Source organism: Natrix helvetica (assembly GCF_964273705.1).
Source record: "Natrix helvetica genome assembly, chromosome: 2".
NCBI classification, from domain to species: Eukaryota; Metazoa; Chordata; class Lepidosauria; order Squamata; family Natricidae; genus Natrix; species Natrix helvetica.
Window position 1 is genome coordinate 252,655,829 of NC_138552.1, and position 17,462 is coordinate 252,673,290.

At 40.1% G+C, this 17,462-nt stretch overlaps 1 protein-coding gene across 3 annotated transcripts in view; it reads right to left on the bottom strand.

Annotated features, from left to right (window-relative positions):
• Positions 1–17,462, bottom strand: part of LOC309387847 (phosphofurin acidic cluster sorting protein 2-like) — a 197,247-nt gene that overhangs the window by 34,403 nt on the left and 145,382 nt on the right. For all 3 annotated transcript variants that reach the window (XM_081944740.1, XM_081944741.1, XM_081944742.1), the window contains exon 3: positions 263–352. In XM_081944740.1, coding sequence (XP_081800866.1) covers positions 263–352 — 90 coding nt within the window. The remainder of the gene's footprint in view (positions 1–262; positions 353–17,462) is intronic.

Below are 17,462 nucleotides of genomic sequence, written 5' to 3' on the forward strand. Positions count from 1 at the left end.
CTCTGGTTATTATGAAAATAATAACTATATAATTATGAAAATAAGATCATTTGAACACTGTGGGTTTATTTCAGAATAAATATAGCAAGAATTATGCTTTAAGAATATCGATCATAGGTTACAAATAGAAGACAAACACTGTTTAACAATTCATAATATAGTTACTTAAAGTGCTATTCTTAAATACATTCTGTTCAAAATAGATAAATAAAGCTTTTACTGAGACACAATTCTTATTTCTTCCCAAGAAAGTTAAAGTTACCTGCAGTGAAAATGTTAACTCCAGATCAGTCTCCATCAAGCCTCCAGGCGGTAAAACATATTCATTGGATCTTAAGACTCTTTTTGAGCCCTGTAAAAGTCCAGGAACAATCACTGCATCATTACTTCAATTCAGCTACCATAAAGAACAGCCACATACATACATACCAGTAGATAGATCAGTTATCTCTAAATCTCTATTTATGTGTTATATACACATGCATTACATACGTCACACAAATACTAACCCATTCAACATGGATTACATATGATACTTATAAGTCTCTTATTGGGAGCTGCAATTATTCACAAAGGCTAAGTAACTTGCTAACAATTAGAGGCAGAGAATTAAATGTAAAATCACAGGCATAGCTTAGAAGTCCTTAATTTCCCTCTCTTTTTCAAAAACTCCCTCTCCAAATAGAAAACCACTGTCTTGTTTTCATATTTCTGGCTAAGGTTTCTCTTGTCCATCTTGCTGTTTGCAGACACCAACTCCAGGATACATACATTCCTCCTCTCCCAAATTGGGTTGCCTCCTAGCCCGTCCCATCTCAAACCAGTTTCTCCATTTTCTCTTCCTATTATTCTGGCAAAAGAGCCCACCATTCATTTCTTTTTTAAAAAAAAATCAGATTATTTCCCTGCTATATCTTATTTCCATGGAATTTTTCTGGAGAATAAAGATGCCAAGTGTCTAAACAGTAGCTCACTTTATTTAATTATTTAATCAAATCATCTAGCCTCTTATCTCACAGTTGCAACTTTAAAAGGCTTCTGACTGAACATTTTTGTCAAACTGGGCATTCTGCAGGCACAGCAGGATGCTGGATATATAAAAGATCACAGATAAACCCGCATATAAAAATGCAAGTTTTGTGAGATGTAGCACTAAAAAACAAATCACTCCAACAGATCAATAATGGCACATTGGTACCCAGAAGTAATCTGTTATAAGTCAGACCTAGAAGAAATGTGACGAAACGTAATTTGTTGCTATCCAAGGCTTCCATTTAAAATTAGAGAAAAACAAGCAGACTTCCCTCTTCAAATCGGTAGACTTCTTGTTGTCACCAGACTACTCTCCTAGCCTAAAAGCACTACAGATTACAAGATTATCAGGTTACAAAATAAAGACCCCACCTACCACAGGACTAAACTATGCAATAAATAAATTAATCCAGATGGCTTTGCAACTGTTTGGGCCATAGTGTGTGTGTGTGTGTGTGTGTGTGTGTGTGTGTGTACACTGTATCTGTATATACTGTAAAATTATATATATTATATATTAGCCTGATAAAGGAGGAGAAGCCTGTGGCATAGTGGCTAAAACTCTTGCCTAGTGTATAATACAGCCCAGGTTCGAATCCCTGTAAGGGTATGGCTAGCTGATGAGAGCTAAATAGCTCGAAATGGATCTATACTAGTCTCCCTTTATTTTATTAGCACAAATACAACACAAATATAAAAAGGCAACATTAAAAATAAAAATATGGGTTTCTGCCTGGATGGTTTTCTGTGATGAGCCGAAAGGACAGAAGGAGGGAGGAGTGAGCTCCCTCCCATATTGGGTCATACCAGGGGTTGTAACACAAACAGATACTTATTTCCCTGGCTCAGCTGATAAAGGAGGAGAAGCCTGTGGCATAGTGGCTAAAACTCTTGCCTAGTGTATAATACAGCCCAGGTTCGAATCCCTGTAAGGGTATGGCTAGCTGATGAGAGCTAAATAGCTCGAAATGGATCTATACTAGTCTCCCTTTATTTTATTAGCACAAATACAACACACATATATATATATATATATATATATATATATATATATATATATATATATATATATATATATATATATATATATATATATATATATATATATATATATATATATATATATATATTTTCACGGGTGTAGGTATGCTGGTTTTGTTGTATTCGGGTCTTTTCCCGTGTAAGGTTGAGATTGTCTTTGCAACGTTTCGGCAGGATCACACCTGCTATCTTCAAGCTGTGGGCTTAAAATGGGAACGGAGCTGCCGTCTTTCTGTAAGTCTTGGTGGGAGGGGATAGGGTGGTGGCTTTGTTTCAGTAAGTGGAATGATTGGTTGTGTGGTTGTATCATGATTGGTAGATTTGTGCTGATTGGTGCAGGTTGTGTGTGCATTGTTGTTTTGTATTTTAACGGCTTGGGTGGTGGGTGGTGTTCGTTTGTTGGCTAGGGCTGGTTTCCAGATGTTTGGTAGGCGGGAGGTATCATCACGTTTGTTCATGCTGTGGGGGTGTTTCTCTATTTCGATGGCTTCCATGATTATTCTCTTGTGGAGGTGTTCTGTTTTGGAGATTAACCTGGCTCCTTCAAAGTTGATTTCGTGTCCTGTAGCTTTCAGGTGCTGGAAAAGGGAAGAAGTTTTTTCTTTTTTTCTTACTGCATTTTTGTGTTCTGTGATGCGTGCATTTATTCTCCTGTTTGTTTGTCCTATGTATATTGCTGGGCAGATTTTGCATGGTATTTCGTAGACTCCTTGGTTTTCTAGCTGGATTTTGTCTTTGGGGTTTCTTAAGATGTTGGCTATTTTTTGGTCAGTGGTGAAGGCTGTCCTGATATTGTGCTTGTGGAGAATTTTGCTGATTTTATCTGTGGTGCCTTTGATGTAAGGGAGGAGGGCGATGCCATTTTCCTGTTCTGTATCTTGGTTTTTTGGGGGAGTCTCCTTTTGGATTAGGTTGGTGATTGTTTTTCTTTGGAATCCATTGGAGATTAACACATTTGTGAGTTTGTGTAATTCAGTTTTCAGGTGGTCTTTGTCGGCTAGGCGTCTGGAGATGAGGGTCTTGGCTACAGAGTTGATCTGTGCAGGGTGGTGATGGGATTGTGCATTTAAGTAGCGGTTGCTGTGTGTTTTTTTCTGGTAGATGGTGTGTCCTAGGGAGCCATTGGGTTTTTTGTAGATTAGGACATCCAGAAAGGGAAGTTGGTTGTTTGCTTCTATTTCCATGGTGAATTGTATTTTGGGGTGTAGGTTGTTGAGATGTGTGAGGAAGTTGTCCAGTTTTTCTTTTCCATGTGGCCAAATCACGAAAGTGTCATCAACATATCTAAGCCAGAGTTTGTGTTTGTGTTCAGATTTGTCTAAGGCATTGGTTTCAAAATGTTCCATGTATAAGTTTGCAATGACAGGAGAGAGGGGTGATCCCATGGGTGCTCCTTCTATCTGTTTGTACCTTTGTCCATTATGGATGAAGTATGTGTTGGTTAGGCAGTGGTCAGGTCTAGGATGTGTTTAGGGGGGTTGTGTTTTTTCTGGATGGCTGTCAAGGCTTCTTTCATGGGCACTTGGGTGAAGAGGGATATGACGTCGAAACTCACAAGTAGGTCACTGGGTTGTAAGTTTTGTTTCTTTATTGTTTCTATGAAGTGGAGTGAGTTTTGTACGTTTGAGGTGATGGATTCTGCGTAGGGTTGGAGTTGTTTGGCGAGGAATTTGGCAAGATTCTGTAGAGGTGAGCCTATGGAGCTGACAATGGGTCTGAGTGGTGTTCCTTCTTTGTGTATCTTGGGGAGTCCATAGAGTTTGGGGCATCTGGAAGATTTCTCTCTGGGGATGATTCTTTGCTGGATCTCTTCACTGATGGCAGAGGCTTTTATTTTGGATTTGGTGGTTTTTTCCAGGTAGGTGGTGGGGTCTGTGTTTATAGGTTTGTAAGCAGGGTCTTGGAGTAGGTTGGATAGTTTGGCTTGGTAGTCAGATGTGTTCATCACCACTGTGGCGTTTCCTTTGTCTGCTGGGAGAATGATTATGTTGTTGTCTTTCTTCAGGTTGGAGAGTGCTTTTTCTTCTTGTTGCTGTAAGTTGCTTCTGGGTGGAATGCTGGAGCAAAGGATGTTGCTGACTGCAAGTCTGATTTTATTGGCTTCATCTGGGTTGATTTTGATGAGTGTAGCTTCAACTCTGCATATGATGTCTTCAGTGGGGATGCGTTTAGGGGCAACTGCAAAGTTGAATCCTCTGGAAAGGACATTGGTTTCAGCTGTGGTGAGGGTTCTGTCTGATATGTTGTGTACTGTTTGTTTCATGAGTTGCTGAGGAGGGGGGTTAGGCTTCTGTCGTTTTTCTAGTCTGTAGAGTTTGTTGGAGTGTTTTTCTGTCTTATAGAAGGTTTCTTTTTCTGCTCTCCAAAGGGCTAGTTGTTTGAATTTGTCCCAGAGTGCTGGGTGGATTTTGTTGCTGAGTTTGAGGTGAAGAGTGAGTAGGTCCCGGTTGGTTTGGTCTAGTAGGAATCTTTTCCTGTGGAGTTCGTTTCTGATTAGGGCTAATTCAGTTCTTTTCAGGATCCTTTCGGTGGCTGAGGTTTGTGAATGGAATTTTAGTTGGAAGCATGTGGGGATCAGGCTTTTGTCTCGGCAGTTGCGTAGGAATGTTAGGTCACATAAGATGGTGGCTCTCCGGACTTCAAGCCTCTCGTATATATATATGCTGGTTTTGTTGTATTCGGGTCTTTTCCCGTGTAAGGTTGAGATTGTCTTTGCAACGTTTCGGCAGGATCTCACCTGCCATCTTCAAGCAATGTGGGCTTAAAATGGGAACGGAGCTGCCGTCTTTCTGTAAGTCTTGGTGGGAGGGGATGGGGTGCTGGCTTTTTTTCAGTAAGTGAGAAACTCAGTAAGTTTCACCACAGCTGAAACCAATGTCCTTTCCAGAGGATTCAACTTTGCAGTTGCCCCTAAATGCATCCCAACTGAAGACATCATATGCGGAGTTGAAGCTACACTCATCAAAATCAACCCAGATGAAGCCAATAAAATCAGACTTGCAGTCAGCAACGTCCTTTGCTCCAGCAATCCACCCAGAAGCAACTTACAGCAACAAGAAGAAAAAAGCACTTTCCAACCTGAGGAAAGACAACAACATAATCATTCTCCCAGCAGACAAAGGAAATGCCACAGTGGTGATGAACACATCTGACTACCAAGCCAAACTATCCAAGCTACTCCAAGACCCTGCTTACAAACCTATAAACACAGACCCCACCACCTACCTGGAAAAAACCACCAAATCCAAAATAAAAGCCTCTGCCATCAGTGAAGAGATCCAGCAAAGAATCATCCCCAGAGAGAAATCTTCCAGATGCCCCAAACTCTATGGGCTCCCCAAGATACACAAAGAAGGAACACCACTCAGACCCATAGTCAGCTCCATAGGCTCACCTCTACAGAATCTTGCCAAATTCCTCGCCAAACAACTCCAACCCTACGCAGAAACCATCACCTCAAACGTACAAAACTCACTCCACTTCATAGAAACAATAAAGAAACAAAACATACAACCCAGCGACCTACTTGTGAGTTTCGATGTCATATCCCTCTTCACCCAAGTGCCTATAAAAGAAGCCTTGACAGCCATCCAGAAAAAACACAACCCCCCTAAACACATCCTAGACCTGACCAACCACTGCCTAACCAACACATATTTCATCCATAATGGACAAAGATACAAACAGATAGAAGGAGCACCCATGGGATCACCCCTCTCACCTGTCATTGCAAACTTATACATGGAACATTTTGAAACCAACGCCTTAGACAAATCTGAACACAAACCCAAACTCTGGCTTAGATATGTTGATGACACTTTTGTGATTTGGCCACACGGAAAAGAAAAACTGGACAACTTCCTCACACATCTCAACAGCCTACACCCCAAAATACAATTCACCATGGAAATAGAAGCAAACAACCAACTTCCCTTTCTGGATGTCCTAATCTACAAAAAACCTAATGGCTCCCTAGGACACACCATCTACCAGAAAAAAACACACACCAACCGCTACTTAAATGCACAATCCCATCACCACCCTGCACAGATCAACTCTGTAGCCAAGACCCTCATCTCCAGAACCAAACGCCTAGCCGACAAAGACCACTTGAAAACTGAATTACACAAACTCACAAATGTATTAATCTCCAATGGATTCCAAAGAAAAACAATCACCAACCTAATCCAAAAAGAGACTCCCCCAAAAAACCAAGACACAGAACAGGACAATGGCATCGCCCTCCTCCCTTATATCAAAGGCACCACAGATAAAATCAGCAAAATTCTCCACAAGCACAATATCAGGACAGCCTTCACCACTGACCAAAAAATAGCCAATATCTTAAGAAACCCCAAAGACAAAATCCAACTAGAAAACCAAGGAGTCTACAAAATACCATGCAAAATCTGCCCAGCAATATACATAGGACAAACAAACAGAAGGATAAATGCACGCATCACAGAACACAAGAATGCAGTAAGAAAAAAAAGAAAAAACTTCCTCCCTTTTCCAGCACCTTAAAGCTACAGGACATGAAATCAACTTTGAAGGAGCCAGGTTAATCTCCAAAACAGAACACCTCCACAAGAGAATAATCATGGAAGCCATCAAAATAGAGAAACACCCCCACAGCATGAACAAACGTGATGATACCTCCCGCCTACCAAACATCTGGAAACCAGCCCTAGCCAAAAAACGAACACCACCCACCACCCAAGCCGTTAAAATACAAAACAACAATGCACACACAGCCTGCACCAATCAGCACCAATCTACCAATCATGATACAACCACACAACCAATCATTCCACTTACTGAAAAAAAGCCAGCACCCCATCCCCTCCCACCAAGACTTACAGAAAGACGGCAGCTCCGTTCCCATTTTAAGCCCACATTGCTTGAAGATGGCAGGTGAGATCCTGCCGAAACGTTGCAAAGACAATCTCAACCTTACACGGGAAAAGACCCGAATACAACAAAACCAGCATACCTACACCCGTGAAAATCTACGATTTTATATATATCTGTGTGTGTGTGTGTGTGTGTGTTTATGTTATATATATATATATGATTTTTATTAAAACCTTTAAACAAGATTAACACAAACTAATATAAGGTAAGGCAGAAGAAAAGAAAAAGAAATCATAGAAAAAGCAAAAAGTGGAAGAAAAGAAAAGAAAAAAGTTGAGGGAAAAGAGAAAACAAAAAAGATATAAAGAAATGGCTTCTGAAATTCTTCACAGCAGTTAAAATTACAAATATATTTTAATCTCTCTTTCTAAAGTTCCATCATATTGCTTTTCTCATCATAACCTATTGTGTTTAATTATCAAAGCATAGATCACAAATTCATTTTTCATTCATTTTTACACAAAAAGGCCACCAGTCACCAAGAAATTTAGATAATATCTTTTCTCTAATCAAAGTAGTCAATTTATCCATTTCAGCAATATCTATTAACTTCACCAACCATTCCTCCGTATTGGGTAGTGTCCAATCTTTCCATCTCTGTGCATATAGTAATCTCGCCACGGTAATCATATACTGAAATAATCTTCCATGGCTTTTTTTCTAACTGTTTATCCATTAATCCTAAAAAGAAAAGTTCCAGCTTCAATTGAATATTGGTCTTTAACACTGTCTGTATCAAAGTATGTATTTGAATTCAACATTTTTCAGCTATTTTAATGTCCACCAAGAATGATAAAATGTCCTTTCATGTTGTTTACATTTCCAAAATACATTTGGATTATACATTCTATAAAATTTCTCTGGCAGCACTACAAGATGTAATAACGTCAGCACCAATATCAAAGGTTGTTAATAGTTAATCCTCCAGTGCAACATGTCCTGAACTGCATTCTGCTTTTAACATCAAATTATTATTATTTAGACAAAACAATAGACACATACAGATCCAACAGCAGAAATGGCAACATTCCAAATAAAGTGGGAAAATATTTGAACTTCCCAAGAAAACTGCTACTGCCATTAAAGTGATATTTGGAAGATTTAAAAAAAAATGAAAAACTGACTCCACAACTAAACCACTGAATCACAGCTAATCAAAAAATCTGATTCTATCATAAGCGGCCTGAATCAAACTAATGACCCTTTATTCCGCTACAGGAGTTAATTAACCTTCTATTGCCATAATGTTTACATTATTAAGACTGCTTTATGAATAGAGATTATATTTGTTTTACATTATTTGGGTTTGTAATTGCTGTCACTTACGTCCTATTAATATTAATGATCACTAATGATGATCATTAGTGAAGATTAATGATCAATCAATCAATCAGAATAGAGCTGGAAGGGACCTTGGAGGTCTTCTAGTCCAACCTCCTGCTCAAGCAGGAGACCCTATACCAGCGATGGCGAACCTTTTTTGGCTCGCGTGCCACAAGTGGGAAGAGTGCAGGGGGGGTTGTGTGCGGGCGTGCCGCACCCATAATGCAATGCACGACCCTTGTGCACATGTGCGCATAACAGGCGCGACCCCCCTCCATTTTTACATGATTTTTTCACCCTCCCCAGGCCCCAGAGGCTTTATAGGAGCCTGGGGAGGGCGAAAAGAGCCTCTCCCGCCCCCGCCCCCCCGGAGGCCCTCGGGAGGCTTCAGGGACCATCCGGAGGCTTCCCTGAAGCCTTCGGAACACTTAAAATGACCCTCCGAACAAACCGGAAGTCACTTTTAAGTGTTCTGAAGGCTTCAGGGATGGTCCGGAGGCTTCCCTGACGCGTTCGGAGCTCTTTTTGCCCTCCCCAGGCTCCTATAAAGCCTCTGGAGCCTGGGGAGGGCGAAAAAATGGCTTTTAAAAACGGTGAACTCAGCTGGCCAGTGCGCACATGCGCGCTGGCCAGCTGACAGGGCAGCGCCTCGCGTGCCCTGACAAATGGCTCCGCATGCCACCTGTGGCACGCATGCCATAGGTTCGCCATCACTGCCCTATACCATTTTAGACAAGTGACTGCCCAATCTCTTTTTTAAAATCTCCAGTGATAAAGCATCCACAACATTTGACGGCAAGCTGTTCCATTGGTTAATTATTTTCACTGTTAGGAAGTTTCTCCTTAGTTCCATGATGCTTCTCTCCTTGATTAGTTTCCATCCATTATTTCTTGTCCTGCTTACAGTTGACCCCCTCCTCTTTGTAGCAACGTCTCAAATATTAGAATATTGCTACCGGTATCATATCACCCTTAGTCCTTCTTTTCTCTAGACTGCTTTCACCTCCTTTCCCTATTAATATTATTGATTATGCGACCTTTATCTATAATCATTGGTTCCCAATCCTCCACATTCTCTATAGCCATGTACATTCTGATACTGATGGACAGAAACAATGGCAAGATGCTTGTCTTATGCTTAGGACCATCTCATAAAAAAGGATAGAGAATGTGTGGCTCTCTACAAGTTGCTGGACTCCAACTTCTATCATTCCCCCACCAGAATGAACAACAATTAGTAATGATGGAATCTGTAGTACAGTATTCATTTATTCATGTCTCATGATGTTCTGTGTGCTTAATCTGGAAGTTAGAGGGGATCATGAGAAAGAAAGGAAAGTTTGACTGGTACTTATATACTACCCTACTACTTTGGCTAGCAAGATGCTCTCAAGAATAGCAATAGCATTTAGACTTACCGTATTTTTTGGAGTATAAGATGCACCTTTTCCCCTCAAAACAGAGGCTGAAAATCTGGGTGGGTCTTTTACACTGAATATAGCGGTTTTTGCCTCCCAAAACTCCACCCCTTCACCAAAATGGCTGTGCATAGCTTGTAGGAAGCTTTTAGAGAGCACCTGGGGGCTGGGGAGGGCAGAAATGAGCAAAAATGGGCCGTTTTTGCTCAATTTTGTCCCCCCGAGCACTCTGCAAGCCCCCTAAAGGCTATTCATGCCTTGGGGGGGGGAACGGGCCCGTTTTCACGAAAAACAGGGCGTTTTTTGCTCGTTCCCCCCCCGGAGCACTCTGCAAGCCCTTTAAAGGCTATTCATGTCTTTTTGGGGGGGGGAACGGGCCCATTTTCGCAAAAAACAGGGCCTTCTTGGGAGGTTTGCAGAGTGCAAAAAAGTTTTTTTTAATTTGCCTCTTTAACAGGCAAATTAAAACTCCGCCCCTTGGTGTGTCTTATACTCCAGTGCGTCTTATACTCTGAAAAATACGGTATATACCGCTTCACAGTGCTTTACAGCCCTCTCTAAGTGGTTAACAGAGTCAGCCTATTGCCCCCAACGATTTGGGTCCTCATTTTACCGACCTCAGAAGGATGGAAGGCTGAGTCAACCTTGATCAGGTGGGACTTGGACTGCCAAACTGCTGGCAATCAGCAGTCAGCAGAAGTAGCCTGCAGTACTGCACCCTAACTACTGCGCCATAACAGCGCAAAAAACCATTTCACTATCTCCTAATAGTTCCAGAAAAAACTTTTCTATACTGTACTGCAGAAAAGTTACCTTTCTGACCAATTATTAAGTTAGGCAAAAGCAGTGAGGCCCCATCACTTGTTAACCTTACTTCATTAAATTACACAGAAATAAGCTTGATCCAGACACAGATATTATTTGATGAGAGGCTTAATTCCAGCAGGATTAACTGCAACGTGGCCCGCCTCAGAGAAAGAAAAGGATTAACCACCCCAAGGTTTCCAGATGGTTTTAATAACTCTTGCACGTGTTCACTAAGGCTCTGAGAGCTATACTGATGACACCTTTTTGATCAATTTTAAAATATTAATTTACTGAGCGAGATCAAAACCAGTACCCCAAATACATTATATTTCAAAGCTGGAAGCATCACAGGAGAAAAGAAAAGAAAAATAATGCTAGTGAGTATAAAATACTTTTTTAAAAAGGCCATCCAAGATTGTAATTAGTCCAACCCACTGTCTTTGTTTGTTTGTGGCTTTTTAACACATGGAACAGTTTTAACCTAATGTTTAAAAGAACCTAGAAGAATAATTTTCACCTCAAGTATTCTGGGCAACCATCCAGATATACTCCGTGCGGTCCTCTGTCAAGGAGATGTCATCTTCTCCTTAACACCTCCCAGGCATATTTTTTTTGACTGCCAAAAAATCATAGTGCTGCTTTGGCTCACTTTGAATTAGAGCAACATATTCAGAAAAAGCACACCGTACAGCACATGGAGAGTACTAACTCAGCACAAAGATGAGGGGAAACTGCCTGCACAGGTTTAGTCCCTCAATATAGAGCACATGACATAGCAAAGCACTCATCTCCCTATAATGAAATCGGTACGGGATGGTGGTTGCATTGGAGTACAGTAGGTCTGGTATCAATAAATTGCTATGTATGGATAGCTATCCATCTGCTATCTAGTAAACTTTTAAGGAAATGCCAGATGTGCATTTGGATTCTGAAAATCTAATTAGACCTGATCCCTGTAATATAAAATTTGACTTCAGAAGGTTTCTTACATGTAGAATAGAGGTGGTATTTCAGCAGGTTCTTACCATTTCTGGAGAATTGGAAGCGAAACTTTTGAGTAGTTTGGAGAACAGGTAAATGCCACATCTGACTAGCCCCGCCCCCATCTATCCTCTGCCTCCCGAGTCCCAGCTGATCGGGAGGAAATAGGGATTTTGCAGTAACCTTCCCCTGGAGTGGGGAGGGAATGGAGATTTTACAATATCCTTCTCCTGCCACGCCCACCAAGCTATACCCAACCAAGCCATGCCACGCCCACCAAGCCACGCCCACAGAACTGGTAGTAAAAAAAATTGAATCCCACTACTGATGTAGAAATTTACATACGAATATAACAGAAATCTAAAATGATGAGTTTGCAAAATGAGTTTGCAAAAACCTGGACAACTATTACAGGTGATCCTCGAGTTATAACAGTTCATTTAAGTGACCGTGCAAAGTTACAACGGCACTGAAAAAAGTGACTTACAACATGGTTGCATGATCAAAATGCAGATGCCTGACAACTGGTTCACATATATTTATGATGGCTTCAGTGTCCTGCGGTCATGTGATCCCCTTTTGTGACCTGCTGAGGAGCAAAGTCAACGGGGAATGCCAGATTTACCTAACAATCGTGTTAGCAATTTAACAACTGCAGTGATTCACTTAACAAATGTGGCAAGAAAAGCCATAAAATGAGGCAACGCTCAAAAAGTTTTCACTTAGCAACATAAATTTGGGACTCGTTGTAAATAGAGGACTGTATATGGCAGAAAAGCTAGAGATCTCAACCCTTCTCTCCCCATAATCTCCTAGGTTTACACACCCTAACCTCTTCTCAGTGGAGAAGAACTTAAATGCTGGGAAAGATTGAGGGCAAAAGAAGAAGGGGACAACAGAAAATAAGGTGGCTGGATGGAGTCACCGAAGCAGTAGGTGTGAGCTTAAATGCACTCCAGGGGATGGTAGAGGACGGGAAGGCCTGGAGGAACTTTGTTCATGGGGTCATGATGGGTCGGACACGACTTCGCAACTAACAACAACAATCTTGCTTTGATGAAGCCGCTTGACAGATATTGTTGCCAATAAAGGAAAATATTTGCAGCTCAGGGTTGAAATGAGAGTCCTTGGTGCTCTTTGAGGTTGGTTGTTTTCTAGACATTTATGATGTTACCTAGTTTGGGTAATGAAATGTCTGCAAGAAAACAACCAAGCACAGAAAGCACCAAGGACACACACACACACACCAAAGGTGGGTTGCTCCCAGTTTTATTACTGGTTCGCTTCATGCGCGTGACAGACGTGTGCTATGAGCGCACATGCGGTTCAATGTAAATTGTTCTTTGCAGATGCACATAGCAATTTACAATGAACTGTGCACATGCATGCACTACTAAACAACATGCCAGCAATGGCAGCAGCGACCGGGGAACAGGTTCAGGGGCGTGGCCAGTCTGGGTCGTTGCCGGTTCTGTGATCCAGGCCATGATGTAAAAAAAGATGTGGAGACTCTAGAAAGAGTGCAGAGAAGAGCAACAAAGATGATTAGGGGACTGGAGACTAAAACATATGAAGAATGGTTGCAGGAACTGAGTATGTTTAGCTGAAGAGAAAGAAGGACTAGGGGAGACATGATAGCATTGTTCCAATATCTCAGAGGTTTCCACAAAGAAGAGGGAGTCAAACTATTTTCTAAGGCACCTGAGGGTAGAACAAGAAGCAATGGGTGGAAACTAATCAAGGAGAGAAGCAACTTAGAACTGAGGAGAAATTTCCTGACAGTGAGAACAATTAATCAGTGGAACAGCTTGCCTCCAGAAGTTGTGAATGCCCCAACACTGGAAGTCTTTAAGAAGATGTTGGATCGCTATTTGTCTGAAACGGTAAAGGGTTTCCTGCCTAGGCAGGGGGTTGGACTAGAAGACCTCCAAGGTCCCTTCCACTCTATTATTGTATTATTGTATTATTGTAAATACCACTACCAGTTCAGTCGAATTGGGAGCAACCCCCCCTCTCTCTCACACACACACACACACTCACACACACACACACACACACACATACACCAGATATTGCTGCTTCCACTTAACCTCCTGGAGAATCCTAGGATGCTCTCCCCAGTCCCGGCATATGAGGCAGATAAGAATTCCATAGTCCGTGGCCTTACTGGCAAATACAAAGGAAGAAAAAATGATAAAAATGAATTAAATTCTTCAGTGCTACCTTCTGGTCTTTATAATGTTAAAGCAGCTCCATCTGACAAATGATAATTGAAATTACTATTTAAAAAAAAAAAAAGGAAAGGAGAAGATGCAAAAATCCCTGTTCAGCATTAAGTTATCGCTGGTAAAAAGCATTCTATGGCAAGGAGATAAAAGTAAAGTGCTATTAAAACCAGTTAGCATGTTAAAGAAATCTCCCACATAAAACTGCAAAGGAGAAGATAAGATAAAAGGTGATAGATCTCCTAATAATATAAAGCGACTTCATTGCAAAGAGATACCAGGTTGCATATATCTTATCCAGGACAAGATATATCAGACATCATAAAGCTTAAATAATTGCATATATTCCAAAGTAAAATTACTGTTATAAAATATTACCAGCTAGACCTTTATATTTATCCTTCCCAATGTAATGCTCTTTATCTCGGTTATTCCCGGATCCCTCATTCGGATGATCTCTGAGGATTTTAGTCAAGTACAGTAATTTCTGAAACTGCTCTCTTCAGCCTTGGTTCAAAAACTTGTCCTTTTCTGTAGATGTCTCTCATCTCTCCTTCTCTTTACTGGCACTGATGATAAAAATTTTTCCTCTCCTCAAAGGGGAGCTGTGGAGACCTTGTGTGAGGTCTCCATGCAGTGAGCATAATCTCCCTTGCCTTGAGGCCAAGATGTATATTCAAAATGTTTGGAACCTACACTACACACAGCTGATAGCCTGGAGCACTGTGTGAAAGGGGAAACCCTCAACAAAATGTCCCACTTCAGGAGCTTAATTCTAGTTAGACTAAACTACTCCAATAAAATATGTGTGTGGCAAATTCCAGCTGATAAATAATGTCTCATTGCTTCTATTACACAAACAAGCCAAGGCTTCTCCAAAATCTTACAAAGATTTAGATAGAATAAGCTAAGCAGAAATATATAGGTTTTTAAATTTTGGTATGAGCAGCATCCTCTGATACACATTGTGCATAATCCAGATAAAAGCTAAGCCCAAAGGAATAAAAAAGGAAAAACAACGGATGTTCACCTGAAGACTAATTTGAATGAACTAACAGTCTTAACATGCAACAATGCTGAACTAGATAAACAGAAGAAATAGCTTGCCAGAAAACATGAGTGAGAAGCGTGTCTGGCAAGCCAGGGCTGAGAGAGAGAAGAGTTTTATCTGCTTCTACAAGGTCTACAATAGTGTATTGCTACATATCTTGTAAGTTAACAGCAAATTTCTGGCTGAGGTGTTAGATCAGGGGTGTCCAAACTTGGGAACTTTAAGACTTGTGGACTGGGAGTTGAAGTCCATAAGTCTTAAAGTTCCCAAGTTTGGACACCCCTGTGTTAGATCAAGATCCAGGAAAGATGTATTTAAAAGTCAATCTATGAAAAAGCTGCTGCGCAGCCTCATACAATCATCCTTTCTTCTATCTCCGTTTGCATATGGAAGACTGATAAACTATTTCAAACACTGCTTCCAAGCAGAAATGAGAGGGATATGTGAATACCTCATACCTTGATAACCCTTAACTTGTGCTACATGGACATTTACTATAGAACTCAGACTCTTGAAGATAGAAAGATGTTTGATGATGCACATTTCTTAATATGGATCCTTTGATTTTCATTTCTAAGAATTATTGTTAGTGGATTGATGGCGGTGGCGACGGCTGCCTCAATGAAATGCTCTCTAATGTTTTCTTTATTTTTTATTATTCTCTGTGATTTTCTATTCTTGACGAATGTATCTTGTCTTTTTATGTATACTGAGAGCATATGCACCAAAGACAAATTCCTTGTGTGTCCAATCACACTTGGCCAATAAAGAATTATATTCTCTTCTCTTCTCTTCTTTTATACAAATCAAATGTCTTAGTTACTTTGCCACTAAAGAAGGGCAACTAGTTGTGAAACTCTGTTCCTCAATGACTTAATAAATTATAGATTCCTTTGACAGGCAAAAGGGTGACTGGTGTGTTATTTTAAATAATTTACCATTACTTATGTCCTAATATTTTGCAGATTGAAGTCTGCTTTAAATTTCGACCTTGGCTGACTGCAATTTCCTTTAGTGACAACTTACATACATTCTCTGAAAAGGAAGGAAAGAAAATTTTTCTTACCGTCAATTTCTGAATCTCATGGAGGGTGTTTTTTGACCTTAAAAAAAACCCCTCCCTTCTGCAACAAGTAAGGAAGAAAACTACTTGTTTCTAGGAAAGGGAACAACTTAGTCCTTCCTGGCTGGACAGGTTGAGTAAGCAACCATTAAAGTAATCCTAATAAGATGCAGGAAATGGCAAGCATGTAGACAGGAGCCATTGAACCAAGTTCTGGCTGGAGATTTTGCCAGTAACTGAGAGAGTGATATTATGTGAGCAGTTACTAAAGCTATTAGTGAGTTATTCAAGAGGAAAAAAATTAGCATGTTTATCTTCTAAGAACATCATCCTGGAGGACTGGATGTCCATCATTACACCTACATCATTTTGGGTTTTGTTTCAATTTTCTATTATTCCTTGACCACACAGCTTTAACAATCATCTTCAGACCTTCAGAGTGATTCTAGATTTTATAAACATTATCTCTCTCTCTCTGCCCCACTTAGGCAAATAAAAACGGTTTTGTGAATATGGATATGAAAAGTAAGCTGTTCCAGAAAACATACATGAAAAAAAATTAACAAGAACAGCAATTCAGCTGGGCTCACAGCTTGAATTACTGCCAAGAAGTGAGGGGAAACATGGCAAGGCCACAATGTTTTTCCTTCATAAAAGCAATCAGTGGCGTAGCCTAACTTCCAGAGGGAGGTGCTCTCCCAACATCAATGAAAGCTGTTATTTGCAAACAGCTTTTACAAAAAAATAATGTAAAGAATATTTGGTTTTCTTTATGTTGACTGCACTGTATTTCAGGAAGAAAATGAGCATTAATCTAACTGAAGGGTCCCATTATGTTTTGGTAGCAGTAAGCTTCTAACAGACTTGTCACAGATCTAGGAGTCTTGATAAGTGATTATTTTTATTTTTATCCTGACACCTGCAGAGAAAAATAATCCAGCTTCAGAAAGCAATTTGTCACCCCAGATTTAGCACTGATAAAAGTAAAAAATAGCCTGCTGGCTGTCATTATAAATATGGATTATTTATCCTCTTAAGAATATGACAACACACACACACACACACACACACACACACACACAGGGAGGGAAGAGAGAGAGAGAGAGAGAGAGACAGAGAGAGGAAAAAAATGAGATCCAGTAAGATATTATCTAAGTTTCTCAAATTTTTAATACTGACTTCCTTACTTCTCTTAATTTTATTCTCCAAATAAATATATGTGATTTCCTGCAATACTGTACATCAAAATATTAAGATCACAATCTGGATTAATGAAATTCCTGGTAGAATTCATGCCAGAATAAGTTAGCTAACAGTTATTAAAAATATTACAGTACAGATAAGCATGATGTGATCTATAACAAAAAGGTGGAACCACCATAATCCCATGAAATATTTTACTAGTTTGTCCATCCCTCGGAAAACTATGCAAAATAGACATTTCATGTGTTGTTTTTCAGTAATAAAGGACTTGTTCTTAAAAAGGAAAATGCAACGTTCTTTTTTTCTGTTTTTATTTTATTCAAAAGAAAGTTAAAATACAAATCTCCCAAAAAAATTCAAAAAATTCAAAAAAAAATCAAGTAAAAAGTGTATTGAAAAGAAAT